At 39.0% G+C, this 22,623-nt stretch overlaps 1 protein-coding gene across 4 annotated transcripts in view; it reads right to left on the bottom strand.

The window, feature by feature from the left end:
* LOC126497319 (solute carrier organic anion transporter family member 1A5-like) overlaps positions 1-18,160 on the bottom strand; it is a 68,587-nt gene extending 50,427 nt beyond the window's left edge. The window contains exons 1-5 of one of the 4 annotated variants that reach the window (XM_050135286.1): positions 18,101-18,160; positions 14,310-14,451; positions 10,854-10,986; positions 5,422-5,528; positions 728-874 (exon numbers count right to left, since the gene is read on the bottom strand). In XM_050135286.1, the coding sequence (XP_049991243.1) occupies positions 728-874; positions 5,422-5,528; positions 10,854-10,986; positions 14,310-14,451; positions 18,101-18,160 (589 nt within the window). Of the gene's footprint in view, positions 1-727; positions 875-5,421; positions 5,529-10,853; positions 10,987-14,309; positions 14,452-18,100 lie in introns of those variants that run through there. The other 3 variants (XM_050135288.1, XM_050135289.1, XM_050135290.1) reach the window with 3 other exon arrangements.
* Between the last annotated feature and the right edge of the window lie 4,463 nt (positions 18,161-22,623).

Here is a 22,623-nt window from a genome sequence, read left to right as displayed (position 1 = left end):
ATATATGGAGGGTATGCAGAGTCAGGGAGAAGCCATGTAGTTGCCTGCAGGAGACAGACGCCTCCACGACAGCCCACTGGAATGTTACCCGGTAAACCACAGCCATGTAGTGATACATAGATTAATAGAAATGGGTTATTTTAAGATATAAGAGTTATCTAGAAATATGCTTAAGCTATTGGCCAAAAAGTATTTCAATTAACACAGTTTTCTGTGTGACTACTTCAGGTCAGGGTGGAGGGAAATAAACTAGCGACCTCCCCCAACACATGGGGGTGGGAGAAACAGAGGTAGAGACAGAGAGGGAACAAAATGTATAAATACTTTTTTAAATACTACAAACACAAAGTGAACAAAATGAAGTTGTAATGACTTACAGATGAACAAATGAGAAGCTAAAATAAAATAAATAGAAATAACCATTGAATCTAAGGAATGTTTTCCAGGAAATAAAGATGGATTTCTAATGGATTAGGGATAGTGTGGCAGCATCAGAGAACTGTAGAGTCAGCAGATCAGAGGGATCTCCGGAGGGAGAAGCTGCTTGATGAAGCCGCTTGTGTGGATCTGCCATTTAATTCCCACATTGACCAATCTTATGACCAATAGTGACATGGCACTCTGCTCACCGCTCTGGGAATCACAATCATCCAAATCAATAATTAATTTCTACCCTCCCAGAACTCTGCTATCCTAAAATGAAGACAAGGCTTAATTTCCAACTTACCAATGTATAAAGGGGAGTTTTCAGATTTGGCAAAATCTTCTATGTAGGAAATACCCAAGGGCATGATAGGAGTTTCACCAATTCCACGAATAAGATTTCCTACCATTACATATATCCACATTGGGGATTTAATTTCTTTCATGCACTCTGCATTAAAACAAGAGAAAACTGCATGAGCATTGTTACAGTTAAGTGTTACTGAGAGTAAATTCAAAATTTTCTAGAAGCCTTTCTCGGGTCACAAGCCCATGATAGCCATCCAGTGGCTTCTGTCACTGTGCTGCATAGCAGGCTTGCTTTTGGGTCACCAACCAGCTCCCAAATCATCACACAAAGGCTTATTATTAATGAATGTGTGGTCTAGCTTAGGATCATTTCTGGTTAATTCTCTTCGACTTACATTAACCTGTTTCTTTCTATCTACCTTTTGTCTTGAGGCTTCTTACCTTTCTTTCTGTATACTTTACTTTCCTGCTTCCTCAAGGATCTGATTGGCTGGCAGCTTCCTGGCTTCTGGCCCCAGGCATGGCCCTCTTTATCTCTCTTGTTCAAGTCTAGATTTTCCTCCTACTTATTCTCTCTGCCCACCAACCACTCCTATCCATCTCCTGCCTAGCTATTGGCATTTCAGCTTTTTATTAGACTAATAAGGTGCCTTATGCAGGCAAGGTGAAACAAATTCAACACATCTTTACATAATTAAACAAATACAGCACAGATAAATGTATAACTCTTTACATCATTAACAAAGGCAGCAGAAACAAATGTAGCACATCTTTTCCTAGTTAAAATAATGTTCCACAGCAATGCTCTCTAGAAATCAATGAGTCACCCTTACTACTTATTTTGAAAGAATACATAGCAATGGAGTGTAAGTGCTTTTCTAGAGACAATTCTCACTTGGGTTGGAGAGATGACTCTACAGATAGATATCTCTACCCAATTCAGTGTTTAGTGATAACACATTGCTTGTGAGAATTTACACCATAGAAACAGGCAAACTGTAAAACCTTGGACTTTTCCTCACCTCCAGGAGGCCAGTTTTCCATCAACCAGTGGACCTGGTTTGTTAATGTGTGCACTGTCTCATTTCTCCATAACTTTTAGGAAGGAAAGCAAGCACACACGTGTGCATTCGTCTCTGACAACTCATTATGTCCTTACACAGCAAAGACAGAAGTTTGAATTCTCTACAGTTGCAATTATTCCCTAAAAATTCAGGATTTTAACTGAATAGCAACTGTACTTTTCCTTAGATTTTATCATTTCCTTTTAATTAAATATTCCGGCAGTTGGAGTAACAACTGATCAATGAAATAACAAAAACAAGGCCAAAGCAAATGGAACGACAAAAGCAGAAATCTTTGAACATTTCATGCACCTCCCAAGTTTGTTCTAAGCTAAATGAACTTGCACTCCCTAGGGGAGCTGACTTTGTGTTTGCAGAGAAGTGAAGGACAATGTACCCTGAAGTATGGACTGGTCGGTGGCTGTTCATAAGTGTCCTAAGCACAACTGGGTCCTGAGGTCTAAATCTTACCTATTCCTGGTTAAAGTAAAATCAGTTTCCTCTCTAGGAATTCAGATTCTTATCTTTGATAAACATGATAATTTCTGTATACAGATCATAGGGAGACTTTCAACCCTCTTCTAAGGCTGAATGGAAAATTCAAGTTCTTTCTTCGGACTCTGTATGTGGGAGGTTTTAACTTATCCACCAAAATACAAGGAGCACAAGGAATGGATTTCCAGGGTCAGTTCAAAAAGTGAGCATGAGCTAGCATAGAGGTCACTGTTTCATATTGCTTTGCTTAGAGAGTTTCTGTGACTTGGAGCTTCACAGATGGCTGCTCTTTGTCTCTCAAGCTATTTTTGATCTCCACAGACTCCCTGTGGAGTGATGGTCCAAGTCTTTGAGACTGCTGCAGATTCTGTGACATGGATTTACCATAAAATGGAGATGTTCTGGCCCGATGTGATTCTGCTGAGACAGCTCCAGAATAAATGTCCAGGATATATATTGGGTCATTCAGAATATGTGACTTTTGTCAGAACACAGCCAAAAAAATGGTGTATGGTGTACTATAACTTGGGCAACTGTAAGAGAGGCTCCAGATTAAAAAAAAAAAAAACAGAGATCCTTTTATCTCAAGTGAATTTTATTCCCTGGATTGTTCATAGACATTATTTCATGTCTCCTATGACAAACGATTACCTTCGGTTTATAAGGCATATTTATTCTTGTTGGATGTCAGAACACAGCTGTAGAATCCAATCTGATCAGTGTATCTAGAATCTGGATGTTGCCTTCTGCCTTGTTTCATGCTTTCCCAGATATGATCTATAATCTATAATATGTAGCAGGCAACTGTGTTTAAATTGGTCTGTCCTGAGAAAATCTTTGGAAAGGGAGGATCTGTTAAGTATATGCTTACTGATGATTATTTACATTTTTCTGTCATATTTTTCTGATCCCAAACAACCATTTTAGAACATTACTTTCATTGTTTCATTCATGTATAAAAGTACACTGTAACTGAAGTAAGGCCATCTCAGCATTAGACTGTAGTTCTTCCCATTCTTTCAGGTGCTCAGATACCAGACCCAGGTACAGCAGACAAAATCTGCACAGGTCCACTGAAAAATCAACAACTTTAAAAATACTATTTAAAATGTATATGTAAATGTGTGTACCTTTATGAGCAGATGTACACCCTGAGTGTGCAAGTGCCCAAGTGGGCCAGAAGAGGGCACCAAATTCCCCAGAACTAAAATGACAGGAGCTTGTGAGCAACCTGATGTGAGTGCTGGGAACCAATCGGGCCCTCTGTGAGAATACTGTGGTGCTCTGAATATGCCCCACAGAGGCCCCAGTCTTTACTACTTAGTCTCCAGTTGGTGGTGCTATTTGCGGAGATGGAGGAAGACTGTCGCTGGAGAAGGCCTCAAGAGCTTAAGGCCTCATCCTACTTCCAATTCTCTGATTTATGCTTATAGTTGAGATGTGAGTACCTAGTTTCCTGCTCTAGCTTCCATTAATTCCTTATCCCTCTGGAAGAGTGGGTCACCTGAAAGAATCACTGAGGTATCAGATATTTATATTACAATTCATACCAGGAGAAAAATTACAGTTATAAAGTAGGGATAAAGGTGATTTTATGGATGGGGTCACAACAATATGAAGAACTGTATAAAGAGTCCCAGTATTAGGAGGAGTGAGAAGCATCTCTCTATAACCATAAGCATCAATAAACTCTTCCTTGTATAAGTTCCCTTGTTCATAGAGCTCCATCAAAGTCAAAGAAAGTAATTAAGACATACAGTCAGTACTTTGACACAACATCTGACTTTGTCTGTGAGTCATGTACAGACACAGGTCACCATGACTCTGACATAGTTAATTAATTTGTTGATTAAGTCATGGTACTAGCAGTATTGATAACTACTGAAAGGTAGGAGGTGTGTCTAATTGGAGGAGTTGAGCATGAAGTGGCATATTCCACAGAGGCTATATCTAATCACTTCCTGTATCTCATTTTCCATTCTTCTTGCCCAAAAGGAAGTGAAGAAGAGCATCACCCAACCCTCATCTCACCATGATACTCTGTCCATAAACATGGGGCAAAGTGACCATGAGCTGAACCCTCTACAACAGCAAGTGAAAACATACCTGTCCTCCCTTGAGTTGTTTGGGATTTTGATGACAGTGATGGAAAAATTACTAATATAGCCTATGAAGGGCAGGAGCCAGGACCACAGTGCATGAGCCCATAGGAAGTAAGGGAGGGAACCACTGTCTGGTTGAAATGTAAAGTATTTTTTGTGTTAAAGAGGGAAAAGGAAATTGAAAAACAATCTCCCGGGTAACCAAGGAATTCTGAGCTTGTGACATAGGCACCTGCTTTCCCGTGGTGCATTGGGTGCACAGTACAAGATGTGGGAAAGCTTCTTTCTGGCTACATTTCCTATTTGCATAATCACTGTGATGGATAGTTTTTGTCAACTTGACACAAATCTAGATATACCTGAGAAGAAGGAATTTCAACTGAGGAACTGCCATCCTCAGATTAACCTGTAGGAATAAATTTTATGAGGCATTTTCTTCTTGGTTAACTGATGAAAGATGGCATAGACCACTGTGGACAGTGCTAGTCCTGGGCAGGTTGGCCTATGTTGTATAAGAGATGTAACCGAGCAAGACACAATGAAAGATTGATGGTCCTCTCTGCTTTGTTCTCTCCCTCCATGTTTCTGCCTTGGCTTCCTTCATGGTTGGGTACAATTTGTAAGCTAGATAACCTCGTTCCTAACTGGGTTGGTTTTAGTCCATGATTTATTATAGCAAAAGAAAGCCAAATTAGACTAATAATAGAGATCTCATTATATGTCTAAATGTATTCTTCTACATTGTTTTCCCTTGAGGGACTAACTCTTCAATGGTGCTGGAGTGGCTATCATTGGCTTATTTTTTAAATACTTGCTTTAAGAAACAAAGGAGTCTTAATTAGTATATTCAAACTCGGGAGTCAGAGTATTTTATTTTATTAGACAACTCTGTTCCCTGTAAAGGGAAACAAAGATTGTTCATTTATCTTAGGTGCCTACTAAGCCCAGTGTCACATTCAAAGCCCCTCATAAAAGAATGTTCTGTGGCCCTGTGCCTGATCAGAAAACAACAAGAAACATTAGTCTACCTGCTGGATCTGGTGTTGGCAGTAAGGTCTGACTTCTGTTTCCCAAACACAAGAAGCTGTTTGAGGACAAGTTGCTTGAAGGTGAGATCGTTGTTTCATATTCGTATCTGTATGGACACAGGAAACATTCAATGTGAGGACCTGAGTGCAATGAGAGCATCTGCAGATCACTGACTCCGGCTTCCCTGAATGCAGCATCCAGAGCCCATGCAGGTATGTCTTCACAGCAGTCATTCTAACCTGGGTGTGATGGCCTGTGACTGTCACTCTAGCACTTAATAAGTGGAGATGTGAGAATGAAAAACTCAAGACCACTCTCAGCTCTGCAGCAAGTCTGAGGACACTGTGTTTCATGAAAGCCTATCTCAAAAAAAAAAATACAGAAAGAGATAAAAAACTGAATGCATAAAAGCAAGTTATCAATATCATCAAAAGAACTTAATAATCACCAAAAATGTGCCCTTTCTTTACAGTTAGTTCTGAAGTCTTTATGTGTGGGTGACATAGCTTTCAGACTCTCTAATGTCAACTCTCCGGGATTTTTAAAGAACAGTTTCCTAGACATAATTGGAGTGGTATAGAAAACAAAAGAAAGAAAAATAAAGAGACTTACTAAAATAGAATTGAGAAGATAAAAGCTTTAAAGAGACACAAAACAACACAACAAATAAAGATAGCTGCTCTATGTTCTCTGAGCTGTTTCCACTTTTCCTTTCTGAGAATTAAAACAATCATTGTCCTGTGTGTTCATTAACTCCAACAGATAAAAAGACATTATGTCATGTTGTGTGCTAATTTAATTTTATCCTGATAAATAATGCTGGCTTAGAGTAAAATGGTAGAACTATCCACTAGTTAACCATAGAAGTCTGGAGGTCTATACAAAGAAGAAACAGGAAGTGATAAGGTGAGGTGGGGACAGGATCTCAGCTTTTTTGGATCAGAGGGACTGCAGAGGTAGGAAGTCACTGGTTCTGTTGGTTCTCTGATCAGGTTTTTACCCCAATATCTGACTCCTGGTTGCTATTAATTAGATTTACACTTCACCCAGCACCCAATATGTGGGCTCATAGTAAAAGAAAAAAAAATAAACAAAACAAAAGAGTTAAATTCAAAGATCTCTTTCTAAAGGAAAATAGGGAGATAGGATATAGAAATGATAGGATAAAAGAATATGTTTTTGACTCTACTTTAATCCAGAAAACATCTATTAATGTCAGACTATTTTACATTGGTTCGGATTTTAATTTATTTGATGGGGGAGAGTCTTCTGTTTTGTGTTAATTTCATTGGTTAAATAAAGAGACTGCCTTGGCCCTTTAATAGGACAGAAAATTAGGTAGGCGGAGTAGACTGAACAGAATTCTGGGAGGAAGAAAGCCGAGTCAGTCAGTTGCCATGATTCTCCCATCTGACACAGATGCAGGTTGCAGGTTAAGATCTTTTCTGGTAAGCCACACCTCGTGGTGCTACAAACATTATTAGAAATGGCTTAAAGAAAGACGTGAGAATTAGCCAATAAGAGGCTAGAACTAATGAGCTGGGCAATGTTTAAAAGAATACAGTTTCCGCATAATTATTTCGGGTGTAAAGATAGCCATGCGGAGCCGGGACAGCCAGAAAGCAGCCCACCGCTTGACCTACAACATTTATTGATACATATTTAAAGTTATTTTTGTTTCATTATATGTATATTTCTACTCTTGTTTAGGATATTGTGCTTATGAAGCTCATTTAAAAATGTAATATATAATTAAGAAATGCAGTGTAGTAGTTATCTCTAATAGTCAAACTTACAGTCTTGTTAGGTATGTTTTAAAAGTCATACTCAGGTATATTTAAATAGATAATCTTAAATCACTTCAAAGACCTATAGAATATGGTAACCTATGGCTTTTCATGACAATGAGACACATCTGTTCCTGGTAGCACTAATTTACTTCAGAGAAGATGATGGGCACTGAAGAAACTCCACATGGAGTTTGCTTTGTTTATAATACAAACAGGACATGTGGGCAAAGAAACCACCCTTGCCTCAATTGCTGAGAGTTACTGTCCAAACTGGATCAACAGGACACAAAAGAAAGTGTCTATCAGACTTTGCCAAGATGATGTAGAACTGTCTTTCAAAATTTCCTGCTTCTAAGAAAAGTCTGCCAGACATACTAGGCAGATGGGCCAAAGATGAATGCCCCAATGTTAGAGAGAAACTTGGGGTGACTGTCCAAGCAGTCTGTTGTCCCTGTCATTAGGTAACATTTTACTTTTCTGGGGTCTTTGATGGAGTTGAAGACTAGATAATTATAGTTAGAACTTTATTTATTTATGACAAAAGATAAATTAGGTACAAAACTTTGAACTCACAATGATAAGATAGAAAATAGAGTATTTTTCTCTAATTTTGTCAAATACAAATAGACTGGATATTGTAACTGTAATTCTTACTTGATTATTACAAGGAGGGGCTACTTGTTCTTCCTGGCCTCCTGGCTAACTTAGACCCAAAATAATCACACAGAAACTGTACTAATTAAATCACTGCTTTGATGGAGGTGGGTCTTGTATCTTATCTGTTGCTTTTATTGGTTAACTAATAAAGAAAACTGCTTGGCCTGATAGGATAGAAAATTAGGTAGGCAGAGTAGACAGAACAGAATGCTGGGAGAAAGAAGCCGAGTCAGGCAGTCGCCATGATTCTCCCACCCAACACAGCAGCAGGTTAAGATCTTCCCTGGTACGCCACCTCGTGGCTATACAGATTATTAGAAATGGGTTAGATCAATATGTAAGAGCTAGCCAATAAGAGGCTAAAACTAATGGGACAAGCAGTGTTTAAAAGAATACAGTTTCCATGTAATTATTTCAGATAAAGCTAGCCGTGCTGGCGGCCGGGTGCCAGGGATGCAGCTTCGCCGCTTCTATTACAACACTGCTTGGCCCATTAGCTCTAGCTTCTTATTGGCTAACTCTTACATATTAATTTAACCCATCTCCATTAATCTGTGTATCGCCACATGGCTGTGGCTTGCCGGCTAAAGTTTTGGCATGGCTGACTCTGGTGGTTCCGCGGCTTCTCTCTGACTTTGCCTTTTTCATCCTAGCATTCATTCCAGTGTTCTCCACCTACCTAAGTTCTGCCCTATCAACAGGCCAAGACAGTTTTTTTATTCATTAACCAATAAAAGCAACACATAGACAGAAGGGCCTCCCACACCATTTCCCCTTTTCTCTTTAAACAAAAAGGAAGACTTTAACTTTAACATAGTAAAATTACATATAACACTTGTCAAGCAAGAATTACAGTTATAATATTTATATATACTTTATCTTTTATTATAACTAAGGAAAACTATAACTATAAAATATTCAACTCCATCAAAGACTCAAGAAGGATATAATAGTAAAGAAGTAAACAGGAAGAATGGTGTAAGCAACTTTCATAACTCTAGAAATGACAGAGATATCTCACTGCCTGGACAGTCACCCAAAGTTCTTCTGTTCCGTTGGGTCATCCATCTTCAGCCTACTGGCCCATAGTATCCAGCAGAAGGATTGTTACTTGTGACTCTACCTCTAAATAAAAAACCATCTATTATTCTCAATTCTGAACTAGTGTGGGATTTATTTTAAGCATCCTTCTTCACTTCATAACTGTTTTGTTGTACATAATCTTAAAGTTAACTTTAAACATAAAATTAAAACCTCTCTTTTTAATTAGGCAAAAATGGAGAAATGCTATGGAAAAAATATTCTTGTACACTGTAAAGATTTGTCACTCATATTGATTTTAAAAAACTCTAATGGGCCACAAGGCAGAAAGCATAAGTGGACAACCAAACTAAGGATGATGGGAAGGAGAATGGTGGAGAGAGGAGTCACCAGCCAGATGTAAAGGGAGCAGGAGATGAAGATGCCTTGATAATAAAGGTACCACCATGTGGCAGAGCATAGATAAGGAATACGGGTTAACTTACAAGAGTTAGCTAGCAATAAGCCTGAGCCTTCAGCAAAGAATTTTTAATTAACATAAGCCTCTGAGAGATTATTTGGGACCAGGCAGTCAGGACAAGAAAATTCTGCTTACAATATCATAATAAGAATTGACAGAATCCATTACCTGACAATGACTCTTGGGATCAAAATTGCTAACACCAAAAATATCAAAAGTGCCTACAGTTGGGAGGCTGAAGCAGGAGAATCATCAAAAGTTTAAGGCCAGTCTGAGCTATATCATGGCAGCCTGGGCTATATAGCAAGACTCTGTCTCAAAAAAGAATAGGAAAGAGCAACTGGAGATATCAATCAGTAGTTAAGAGAATTTGTTGCATTGCTCTTGAGAATCCGGGTTCATTTTTCCAGCACCTGCATGGTAGCTGACAACCATCTCTAACTCCATTTCTAGGGAATTAGACACATTTCTGATATCTGTGGGCACAAGATGCACACATGGTGCATATGTATACATGTGAGTAAAACACTGACATACATAAAGTTGATGAAAGATCTTAAAAACAAAAAGAAAGATAAACAAAAGAAATAATGAAAAAGAATAGGGGGAGACAGGAGAAAGAAGTAGATGGGAAAGGAAGTCAAATTCATAAGGAAAAGAATGATAGAGAATTACAAGGAAATGGCACTGGGATGGTCCAGAGGTTTACATTCAGAGGCAGGCAAAGAACAGCAGACAACAGCAAAAGGCATGCCTGGGACAAAAGTGAACTTTCTGACCTGTGTTGAGGGCTGTTCACTGCCAGCCAATGGGGGCCTTGTGAGATAATGAGAGACTCAGATGAAGTCTATCAAATGTTGCAAAATGAGCTAAGTTTTGAACCTGGATAAAAACTGAGTTCTATAACAAAGAATAGCATGATTCTATGGTAGAAAAAATTATTTTGTATATCATTTGATATTAAGGTACTAAAAAGTAATAAGACACAAGCAAACAGAAGAAAGAAGTAAAAACTTTCCCCAAGAAAGCAGGAAATGGAAAAAGGGATAATTACATAATTCACATTTATACTTTTCTATATTATGATACAATAGTAAACATGAAAATGAAAATAAGTCTTGAATACAAGGGCTATACCTTGCTGACCCCTGAATATGTCAAACTGTAGACCTCTGGTAACTGGAGTGTTTAAAAGTCATCCCAAGCTTTGGCAGATTCAGAGAATCCATTCAGGTGTCCCAACTTCATGAAAGTGGTTTTTCAAATTTGCACTTCACCAATGGATTAGATGAGACATGAAATGGACCCAAAGGTCACAAGATTCACAAATCATACCAGCCATGTGGAGACTATATCTTCTAATTTCCATATTAGCATTCTGTACTTTGGGGGAGCATTGCTCCTCCCAGAGAGAAAATTCTGAGCCTCATTTCCTGTAAGTGAAAGTTCAAACTAAAACATCATCAAAAACTGGGATACTCACCGGCCCATCAGGAAATGAGGTAGTGATATTATGAAACACCCTAGGCCCATAACTCCACATCCAGCACCAATCATGATAGGCCTGTGCAGTTTTGTTCCGAAATAACTCACAAATATAATCAACAAAAGGTTTCCTAGGAGAGGGGAAAAAGAATGTTGTTTCAGTAAAGTATTAGCAGATCTTAGTCCATAGCCTCTCAAACATTTGTACTTTAGGGTTCGTTGTTTAACAACCTCCTTAAGAATACAGGGATGGGTGTCTACGAGGTTTGTGTGTGGGAGCTCCTTCCACCCCTTCAGCCAATAGCCTTTAAGATGCCAGCCCACTTGGGCATGGTCTCTTTGGCTTGAAAAAGCAGCTATAGCCAATCCCTCTCTTGCTTTAGACTCTGCTTCTAGCTACCAGACTCTTTTCCTGGTAGTGCAGAATGCTGTTGTCTAGGATGGTGATCTGTAAGTTTTTCCCTTTAAATAAATAATCCTTTTATTAATCATAATTCCAAACTGGTGTGGGACTGTTTTGTGACTTATTCCTTTAAATAGATATATATCAGTTGTGACCCTGTAAGGTTCTCCTCCATTCTGGTTAATATTAAGTCCTCTATTAGGAATTATTCAGCCCTTGATAATGGATACAGAAGGACGTGTCATCCCTGACCTCTCCTTTTATGACTGCTCTATTCAGAGTCAAATGGAACTATTTTGACTATTTAAAAACCTCTTTATGACTCAACATGGCCATGATGAACATGTACTTCTAATGCTACATATTCCCTCAGACCAAATACTGTTAACACAGGGAAAGTCAGTGTTAAACCTCCAACTCGGTCTTAGGATGAGATTACCAGAATCAAAAAAATCAACATAAAAACTCATCTCTGTGGTTTAGGAGAAAGCTTTGGTTTAAAGAACCTCAGAGGGAAGCCCTATTCTGACAGAGAGGCCTTTGATAAACATGCTTAAGAAAAGAAAGTACAAGTGTGTCTTGGTGTCATAGTCTGGCCGTCCCCAATCACAGTGTGGCTAAGACAAGAAGACTGCAAGATCAAGGTTGGCCTGTGCTACAGAGTGAGTTCAAGATCAGCCTGGTCACCTTACTAAGAACTTTGTCAACATAAAAAATAAATAAAGGGTCTGAGAATAGGGTGGTAGAATGCTTGTCGAATGTATAGAAGGCTCTAGGCTCAATCATAAGCATTATTCACAAAAAAAGAAGCAACTTAAGTAAGCTTTCCTCAAACCATATATTTTTAGTTTGATGTAGACTATTTACCCTGCTCATATAATAGATAAAGAAAAATCAGAAAACTCAAACACCCTTCTTTGATGACTTTGTAAATCTCTAAGTGATCTCAAATACTTAAAAGATATATGAAGACTTTGTTTTCTTCCAATTCTATTTCTCTCTATTCTGCTAAGTAGAAGAGGTGATGCATTATTTTGAATGGTTTGCACCCCACTTCCATATCCTTATTACCCTTTCTTTGTCGAAAGTCCCTGTCATTGAGGTCATCATTCAGAAGGTAATGTCCTGGGACAGCCAGTTTTTGAGCTCTCTGGGCTTCTTTGTAGTCTATGACTGTACCAGTATGCATACACTGGCTCTTATCTGAAATCTCTATTGTTTGAAATGAAAAGCATTTCCTCCTCACACTAGGTTTAGATTACATTTTATGTTGCCTTGGTGGCCCTCAATAATTGAAGGGAAGGTATGGGGAAATGTAAGATGTAGTCCAGGCTAGGGGAAGGTTGCTTGTAAAACTACCTGGGGAAATGCCCACCAAATGCTGCATTCATTGGCCAATGTGAATTCCTTCTTCTCACAACTATTTCTACTTAAGACTTCCCCCAAGTCATCTATCACATCTATTGCTGATGGGGGAGTTAATATTTTCTAATTTAAACAAGACTTTTTAACTTTTATTCTAAAAACCACAGAGTTCACAGAAATTAGTTGTCCATAAAGTCGTTTTCTGCGAATTGGGAGAAAATTGTTTTCAATAATCATTAACTGGCATTAACATTTCTGTTGCTTTTGTGTAACAACTGGCTTCCTCTTTACCTATATAGTTTCATTTTGTGCAATTAAAATATCCTAAAATAGGTAGTATTGGGTTTTCAATAGGAGTCCTTAACATAGAAAAATCATGACCCTCTTCCAACCCCATACTGGCTTTCTGCCACATAAGGGATAGAAGACATACTTTAGAGCAAGCCACAGTCTCTACCCATTTTTCATCCCTGCACACTTTTCCAGGCTCATGTTCTAACAACTTCCCCCTTCTCATAATACAGGGCTGACTTGATCCCCACACAAGCTATTTGATGATTCACCCTCTGTACACATCTCCCCTTCACATTTACCTGTCCATTTCTCCTCCCGGATAACCTTTGCCCCTTTAAGAGATCGTCTTCCCTAGCACAATGTGTTCCATAGGACCTTGGAAAAACAACAAACTGCCTTTGTTGCATCTAACACACTAGAGCATAACTGAGTCTGTGAAAAGCTTACGTAAGGCATTCATCCTGACTACTGTGAAGGTCGAGAACACAGGCGGAAGACTTTAAGAAGCTTGATCCTGGTAGACAAGATGAAGCATCCTAGGTATGTGTTAGCTACTTCACAATTCCTACTTTCTTTGATGTTTTTGTAGGAATAAGTCCTACCCCTTAGGGGGCTTGTTCGCCTCAGGCTAAAGTTTGCCTATAAATTTGGCAAGCATGCTCCCAGCCCTCGCTTCTGCTTTCCTGGTCTCTGCAAAAATGGTGGTCTGTAAGTCTATTCCTCCATTAAAGTTGTCTATATTTTAACAATCTGTCTGCATTCGCTTACGCCGTTACATGTTTTGATTTAAAACATTAAAAATAATTTTACCTTAAAGGAAGTAAAAACTAAGAACAAAAAACTTCCAGGTCACTTTGTTTATAGAAGACATCTTTCCCTCCTTCACCCTTTGCATTCTCATATATGAGTTCATCACCTAAAGATGGCCTAAAGTTCATTTATTCTTCTTAGGAAGTGTGTCTGACAAAACTCAAACACAGGAAAGCATCTTAGTCTTCCTTAAGGTGTAGAAATGGAAAGCTGGCAACCTCAGAGACACAGCGGGGTAGAAGAAGCATTTGCTCTCTCCTTAAGAACACCAGTTTCTCCAGGCTCCTGCAGAAACCTCTAAAATGCCAAAGAAAAGCCTTTAGCTTTTCTTTGAATTATGAAGTGGTAGAATTAGATATTAATACTCTAAATTTTCTGCTACTTGTCAGAAAAGAGGGACCATGTCAGGGTACGTGGCAATAATAAAATGTCATCACAAGGATATTTAAATAAGTGGTTCCTTCCAACCAGGTTATTTAATCACAACAGGAAGCATATATTTCAGTCAGATGAAATAGCAAATGCAGGAAATAAGAAGAGAATATCAATATATAACAGTAAGTAAGTGTAAAAATAACTCACCAATCTCAAAGCTCCCATTGATCAGTCCAACTATAGCTGTGGGAATGTCAAATTGTCTTTCTATTTGTGTGAGCATGGAACTCATATAAGTTCCTGATAGTGATTTGGATATATATGCACATGCTGTTGCCAACAGAAACATCTATGAAGAAAAACATTTAAGAAAAGGTCAGAACCTCGTATTCTGATTCTATGTCTGCCATCAACTTGCAAAACAGCATCTACCATGAGGTGGGGATTATATCAACATTAAAAAACCTTGAAAACGGAAAAAACTATAAAGTGTAATCTCTACTCTGTCATGTTGTCCTAACTCTGAAAATGCAGGCAGGGTTCGAATAGTTGGGTAGTAGTGGTGGGTCCTGTAGATGGATATGGCCTAGCTCTTGTATCAGTGTATCTTATTCATACAGAAAGACATGGAGTTATTCTGTGTAAGACATGGCTATTGATGGGTCTCCAGCATTATACTGTTATCTACAGAACAAGTGTTGTCCTTAAGAAATAGAACATAGAACTGCACCACAGCATTGCTTCTGAAGCAAACCTACTATGCTCTCTCCAAAGTATTTACAGGTCTCTGGGTATCTTTGACCAGTTCAAGCGTTTGTCCACTTTGTCTACATTGCTGACAAAAATAAGCTATGTTCTCACTACTGGAATCAATAGTTACAGTAAAGTGACCTGTCTTATTTTTCTTTCTGAGTCAATGTGTCCTATAACCCTTTATCTCAGTAGACCAAGTGGTGTTTGTGGCATGTAAACCCAGGACAGAACATTTTGGGGTCCCTCGTGTGCAGGATAAAATGTGGCTATATACAAATAAGACTCCTCACCACCTGCCTATGACTAATAACCTTAAATTGAATGATGTAGTGAATGCATTACTGTTTCCCTTAACTTATCTTCCTGCAGTAGGTTGATGTCAAATGTCACTATCCCAGCTTCTGAAACCTCTGTACAATCACATCTGAACTAATAGGCAAATCATCCTGTGTTAGGTTAGGGTACACTGCTTGTAAAGTTATTGCCACGAGTACCAATTAATTTGGGTAAACTGGAGCAAAATATATGCAAAACAAAGAACTGGAAAATGTGAACACCAAGTTCAGTGTATATAGCTCAAAAGTGCTGTACAACTTTAAGATAATGCAATTCTACCTCTAGAAGTGTGTCTTTTAACTCTACATGACATTAGCAGAGATGTTTCCCCTTCCCACTGCAAATCTTTGAGAGGATGTGATTGATACATGATTACTTTCTCCTGAGTTTCATAATTCAGGTACTATATTTTAAAGCAAGGTCTACAAAATTAAAAAGAAAGTAATCAGGCTTGGGAGATCATTTATTTAATTTATGTTTTAAAGAAGAAAACTAAGCAGGTAGTGAACAAATTGCTCTTTCTCTAAAGTACTCGGTTGTGGACAGAAAGTAAAAGAAATCAATGTCCATGTGGCTCCAGTCTACTGCTACATAATGTCTGCATTTATAAAGCCAATCCTGCTGACTGTTCACCTCAGCACGCTAGAGTCTGAAGCAAACACTCCTAGAGCAGTCCTTTCCTTCCTCCTAATGAATTTCTTTTTTGTATTCTCTTTCATTTCTTTGTGTAAGTGTGTGTATGCTTATGAGGGATGAGTTTATGTATGTATATGCACATGAGAAGACAAAAGACAACTGTAGGTGCAATTCCTCAGTCGTTGTAAATACTTCTAGTAACAGGGACTCTCACCTGTCTGGAATTCACCCGGGTGGCAAGGCTGGGTATCCATCTCCCCCACACTGGAATTTCAGTTAGTGTCACCATGCCTAGTTTATATGTCGGCTTGGGGAATGAACTCAGGTTCTCCTGCTTCTTAGGCAAGCACTTTACTGATTGAGATGTCTCCCCACCCCCTTGAGATATTTTCCTTTGTTTTCAGTAATAAATTTTATTGACTAAGTCACTGCTTGTTGATTTTCTATATACATGGTCCATTTTGATGATTACTCTCCTACTCTCTTTGCCTTCTCCCCCAACACCTTCATTACTTGTAGTCCTTTGCTAAAGTTCATGAGTTTTGGGTTGGTTTTTTTTTTGTTGTTGTTGTTCCATATACATTAACTAGGGTCATCTGTGGAGCCACTGGGTTAGAACTAACCACTGGAATCTAATGAGGTCACCAGTGTGTGAATGATCAAAGTCCATGAAGGTCATGATTTACCCTGGCTAGGAACACCTTTGTTAATGATTTATATTTCTAACTTTAGGAAGCAGAGCTTCCAATTTGTCACTATAGAATATTTGGCTACCCTAGCATTTAAGATAGATCTAAATACAGAGAAAACTATTTTTAAACAATTACTTCTAAATTTTGTGCTGTAAAGTCATGATTTTAAATTTTTTTCATAACCTTCTCACCAATATCTACTGTAGTTAATCTCCAAAGTAACAGTGGTAGTTTTTTTTTTTTAATAGAAATAACCTCCTGGCCTCCAGGGAGTGGCATTATCAAGAGGCTTAGCATTGTTGGAGAAAGTGTGTCAGTGTGCATGGGATTTGAGGTTTCAAACAATCAAGCCAGGCCTAGTATCACTTACTTCCTGCAAAGTACTTATAACACTGAGGTAAAAACACTTTATCATCACAGAATCTTCATCCGTTGATGGATGGAGATAGAGACAGAGACCCACATTGGAGCACTGGACTGAACTCCCAAGGTCCACTTGAAGAGCAGAAAGAGGGAGAAGATAAGCAAGGAAGTCAGGACCGCGAGGGGTTTGTCCACCCACTGAGACGGTGGGACTGATCTAAGGGGAGATCACCAAGGCCAGCTGGACTGGGACTGAATGAGCATGTGATCAAATCAGACTCTCTGAATGTGGCTGACAATGGGGGCTGACTGAGAAGCCAATAATAATGGCACTGGGATTTGATTCTACTGCAGGTACTGGCTTTTTGGGACCCTAGTCTATTTGGATGCACACCCTCCTAGACCTGGATGGAGGGGGGAGCACCTTGCACTTCCACAGGGCAGGGTACCCTGCCCTCTCTTAGGACTGGAAGAGGAGAAGAGGGAGGAGTGTAAGGGATATGGGAGGAGGGGAGGAGGTGGAAATTTTGAATGGTATTATTTATAAAGCAAAATAAAATGTTGAATTTAAAAACAAAAAAAAAAAAAAAAACACTTTCCAGGCCTGAGTCTGAGGCCTCCTGTCTTTTACATTAGTGTATGGCAGCCACTACATGTGAATATGGTAAATCATTGTAATAGGATGACTTTGGCCAGTGCTCACATTCCCTGCGTTAATGCGCATTCACATTTGGTGACGCAAAAAAAAGCTTTTAGAACTATGAGAATGACAATTTGTCTCTAAAATATTGAAAATCATCAGCTAACAAGCTATACTTTTTATATTATAAAACAAGGATTGTAGTATTGCCAAAGTTTGCAGAAAATATTTGTCAGGCTAGGTCATGAAGTCATCTTTGCATATCAATTAGCAGAGCACTTGTGACCCCTGACCTTCTGTCAAGGACCCCTGAGGACTGAGCTCTGGGGTTCTGACCTCTGAACTCAGACTAAAATCCACAACTTAATGCAAACCTAAACATTTGAAACACCATCTTCCTTTAACATCCTCTAAAGCATCCTGGATGGATCATCCTGATCAGACATCCCTAATTATAAAACCAACTCCTTTAAGGCAAGAAATTAACAGCAAATTGGGTAAAATGGCTTTTCTGCTGGAATGATGCAATGTCAAAGCTTGCATGCATATGTACATGCATGCATTCAAACACACCATACCTTGATCTTGGAAAAGCATCTTGCGCCATGAGTTGGAATCCTATTCCCAGGTTTGGCCATGCTGTTCTTCTGATGGTTTCCAGATGCTTATGCCTTAAATATCTTACTGCCATCTTTCCAAGGTAACAGAGTTGTTAAATTATTTACAGACATAACAAGTCATTCTTTTTTATTCATTTCTGAGGCTGAATTGTTTTTCCTTTTTTTTTCTCTCTTACATTACAACCTGACTACAGTTTCACCGCCCTCCACTCATCTTAGTTCCTCCACCTACCTCCCCTGTCCCCCAGATCTCTGCCTTTTCCATTTCCCTTAAGAAAAAATAAAGATAAAAAAGCTGCCATTCCAGGGATATAAACTAAATGAGGCATGATAAATTACAAAAAATTAGACACAGCCTGCATATCAATGCCGGACAAGACAACCCAGTAGTCGGATAGTTGTTAAATTATTAAAATATTAAAACAGACAGCTTTTTTGATGCAGGTGGGTCTTCTGCCTATGTGTTATTTTCATTGGTTAATAAAGAGACTGCCTTGGCCCTTTGATAGGACAGAAAATTAGGTAGGTGGAGTAAACAGAACAGGATGCTGAGTAGAAGGCAGTGATGCAGTTGCCGTGATTCTCTGACCCGAGACGGATGTAGGCTAGAATCCTTCCCAGTAAGCCACCACCTCATGGTACTACACACATTAATAGAAATGGGTTAATCAAGATATGAAAGTTAGCCAAGAAGAGGCTAGATATAATGGGCCAGGCAGTGTTTAAAAGAATATAGTTTGTGTGTTGTTATTTCGGGTATAAAGCTAGCCATGCAGGAGCCAGGCGGGACAAAAAGCAGGCCTGCTAGCTCCTATCACTACACTTTTTAACTACTTACTGAACTGTAACAAAGCATTCGTATGAAAAGCCTCTCTTAAGCCTGGAGTGTCTTACTCGGAGCTTCTACTACTATGATAAAATACCAGGACTGAAAGCAATTCAGAGGATAAAGAGTTTATTTTATCTCACAGTTCTTTTTATATCATGGTTCATTGCTGATGGAAGTCAGGGCAGAAACCCATGGCAGCAACCTGGATGCAGGAGCAGATGTGGAGACCTTGAAGCTGCTTCCTGCTTTGCTCTACATGGTTTGCACTGCCTGCTTTCTTAAACAACCCAGGAAGGGTCTACTCACAGTGAACTGGGCCCTCCAATAGCGGGCATTAATCAAGAAACTGCACCACAGGCTAGACCATCAGTCAATTTCCTTGGGACGTAGTTTCGGTTGAGGTTCCCTCTCCCCAAATGACTGTAGCCTGTATCAAGTTGATACAAAACTGTTCAGGACAGCTGTGGAAGTGGTTCAGTAGGGAGCATGTTTGATTCCTAAGTTTGTGACATTCAGTTTGGATACTTAGCAACCAAGTAAAAATCTGGACTTCTCTGCACCTGCCTGTAACCAAACACTGGGAGGACCCAGACAACAGTGTGCTGACCCAGTACACTAACCAAATAAACAACTGACAAGTTCAGTAAAGAGACTTTATTATAAAACCTAAAGTGGAACATTCCAGAGGAAGACATTCAGTATTGACTCATGGACTCCATAATATGCACACCTGTATTTGTGCATCTGTACCTGCACACATAACATTGTATATACACAAATGCATACACACATACACACAACTACTTGAATAGGAATAATTTAACCAGTACCTTGAATATTATAAAATTATCTAGGAAGTATTTTACTCTGACTGATCTTGAAAATAAGGCCTTAAGAGAAGATTTGGTTTGTTTTATTTCTATTGAAAAGCCAAATGCAAATAACTATACTGAATCTTTGATGATATGAAAGATAGTCTCAGAGCTTGTTAGGCTCAAACTTTAGGTTAAGAACAGTGTGATTAAAATAAAGCTTTCTGATTCTTCTTCTTCTTCTTCTTCTTCTTCTTCTTCTTCTTCTTCTTCTTCTTCTTCTTCTTCTTCTTCTTCTTCTTCTTCTTTGGTTTATCAAGACAGGGTTTCTCTGTAGCTTTGGTGCCTGTACTGGAACTAGCTCTTGTAGACCAGGCTGGCCTCGAACTCCCAGAGATCCGCCTGCCTCTTCCTCCCGAGTGCTGGGATTAAAGGTGTGTGCCACCACCGCCTGGCAAGCTTTCTGATTCTTTACCAAAGCAAATGAGACCCAGGTGATGTCCTTTGAACTCACTTGAAGGCTATTGCCTTCAAGAACATGCAGACATCCCTTGTGTTTGTTTTCAACCTCTGCCTCATGGAGGCCACAAAGGCTGTTGGACCAGGTTTCCTTCTTGAGGTCTTTACATTCCAAGAGTTCCCAGAAGTCTCAAGAAGAGAAACACTTACAAGGGCACTGAAAATTTAAAGAAACCTGTGGAGACATGGAACTTTAATTAAGAAAGTAACTTGTGAATTGACAGGTCAGTTCTGGAATCCTGACTCAGACCTGGGTCAGCCTGGGGCAATCTGCTTGAATACTTCTCCTGTGGTACCTGCTTCCCAATCATTGTTATTACACCATAAAATCTCAGCAGTCACAAGGAGAATGACTCTGCCTGCTGGCCAATAAAGATTATCACACCTACAACAATTTTTCTGAGGATTTCTGTGGCAAATTGTTTGACAACTAAATGATAAATGAATTAATAAACAAATTTTCCAAGCCATTAGTGAATAATATTGTTGTATGAGGCCACTTGTTCACAACCATGGTTGACTAAAATCCACTTAAAACCTGAGAGAGTGTGGGAAGGAATTCTAGGAAAAAAAAGAGTTGAGCACAATTTAATGTCATGGCTTCTTTAAGAAAGATTTTCCTGATTTAGTGATAACAGAAAAAAAAGCTACCTGAAACAGCAGCTTTCTGGGCCATGCTGTCACGTCTAACTCTACTTAATTCAGGAAGCCAAACATTGCAATGGATTTGTAAGCAGTGTGTTACAAACTGCTTAATGTCTTGACATAAAAGCAGTTCTGGTCATAAAAAGATTACAGATGCACAATAAAGACAAATTCAGATGAAAAAGACCTCTAAATGGGTCTCAATGTGGGATAAATGTACATAGGCTTGGGAGAGAGATAAAAAATAGTATATTTCATTGTATGGACTGCTAAGCTAAACCAGCATGTATATTATAGAGGTATCTTGATTCCAGAAATTGGGTCTAAGGACATGTTGCTTTGGAAAAAAGGTTCTTCTTTTGTTCCCACAGAGGATAAGAACCTGTGGAATCCTTCCAGACCAATGTAGTTTGATGGACCAAGACCCCCTGAAAGGTCACCATGAACACCCCCAAAATTACTTCACCAAACAAAAAGCAGGAAACAGTTTGGAGAGAATGACACCTAAATTTCCAAATATTGTTTATAAATGTTTGTTTACCTTCAGAATATGTCATTTAAAATGTTTTAAGAACTTAGGACTTTTCATGACAGTGAGACACATCTGCTCCTGGCTGTACCAATCTACTTCAAGAGGATGATGGACATTGAAGAAGCTTTTTACAGAGTTGGTTAACCACTGACTTGAAACTGCTCTTGACTGGACTGCTTAATGAGATGGACATGCAGGACCCACAGAGAAATGACTTCTGAAGTTGCCTAAAGAAAAAGAGACAGTCCTTTGGGGTTCCTGCTTCATGAAAGAGTCTGCAAGACATTCTGCAGGACCCAGAAAAAAGTGACTGACACACTGCCAATAAAGATGGAACTCTCTTTGAAATTTCCTGCTTTATGGAAAAGTCTGCAAGACACTATGGGCCTGTAGACAGAAGATGGATAACTGTCCAGGCAGTGAGATGTCTCTGTCATTTCCAGAGTTTTGGAAGTTGCTTATAATGCACTTCCTGTTTACTTAGGTAATATTATATCCTTCTGGAATCTTTTATGGAGTTGAAGAATGGATAGTTATAGTTTTTCTTAGTTATGATAAAAGAAAAAGGAGATATGAATATTGTAACTGTAATTTTGCTTGATAACTGTTTTTTATATGTGATTTTACTATGTTAAAGTTAAAACCTTCCTTTTTATAAACAGAAAAGGGAAGGTAATGTGGGATTTCCTTCTGTATGCTATGAATTTCATTGGTTAATAAAGAAATTATCTTGACCTGTAATAGGGCAAAGTAATCGAGCTAGGCAGGGAAAAATAAACTGAATGCCAGGAGAAAGAAGACAGAGTTTAGGGAGAAGCCATGTTGTCCCGTTAGAGACAGATGCCAGAACTTTATCCAGTAAGCCACAGCCTCATGGCAATACACAGATCATTTTTATGTTTTCTCATAATTACTTGTCTTGTGCATACTCGCAAGACAACTGTAAAATGTCTGCTAATGCATTTCTTTTTTTTAATATGATTTTTTATTGAAAAAAAATTTCCGCCTCCTCCCCGCCTCCCATTTCCCTCCCCGTCTCCCTTTTCCCCCCTTCTCCCTCTCCTCTCCCCCTCCCCCCACTCCTCTCCTCCTCCCTCTCCAGTCTGAGGGGCATGCAGGGTTCCCTGCCCTGTGGAAAGTCCAA

Source organism: Alexandromys fortis, unplaced genomic scaffold, assembly GCF_014885135.2.
Source record: "Alexandromys fortis isolate MF-2015 unplaced genomic scaffold, M_Fortis_MF-2015_v1.1 scaffold_21, whole genome shotgun sequence".
Lineage (NCBI taxonomy): Eukaryota > Metazoa > Chordata > Mammalia > Rodentia > Cricetidae > Alexandromys > Alexandromys fortis.
This window is presented reverse-complemented; position numbering and strand designations above follow the sequence as displayed.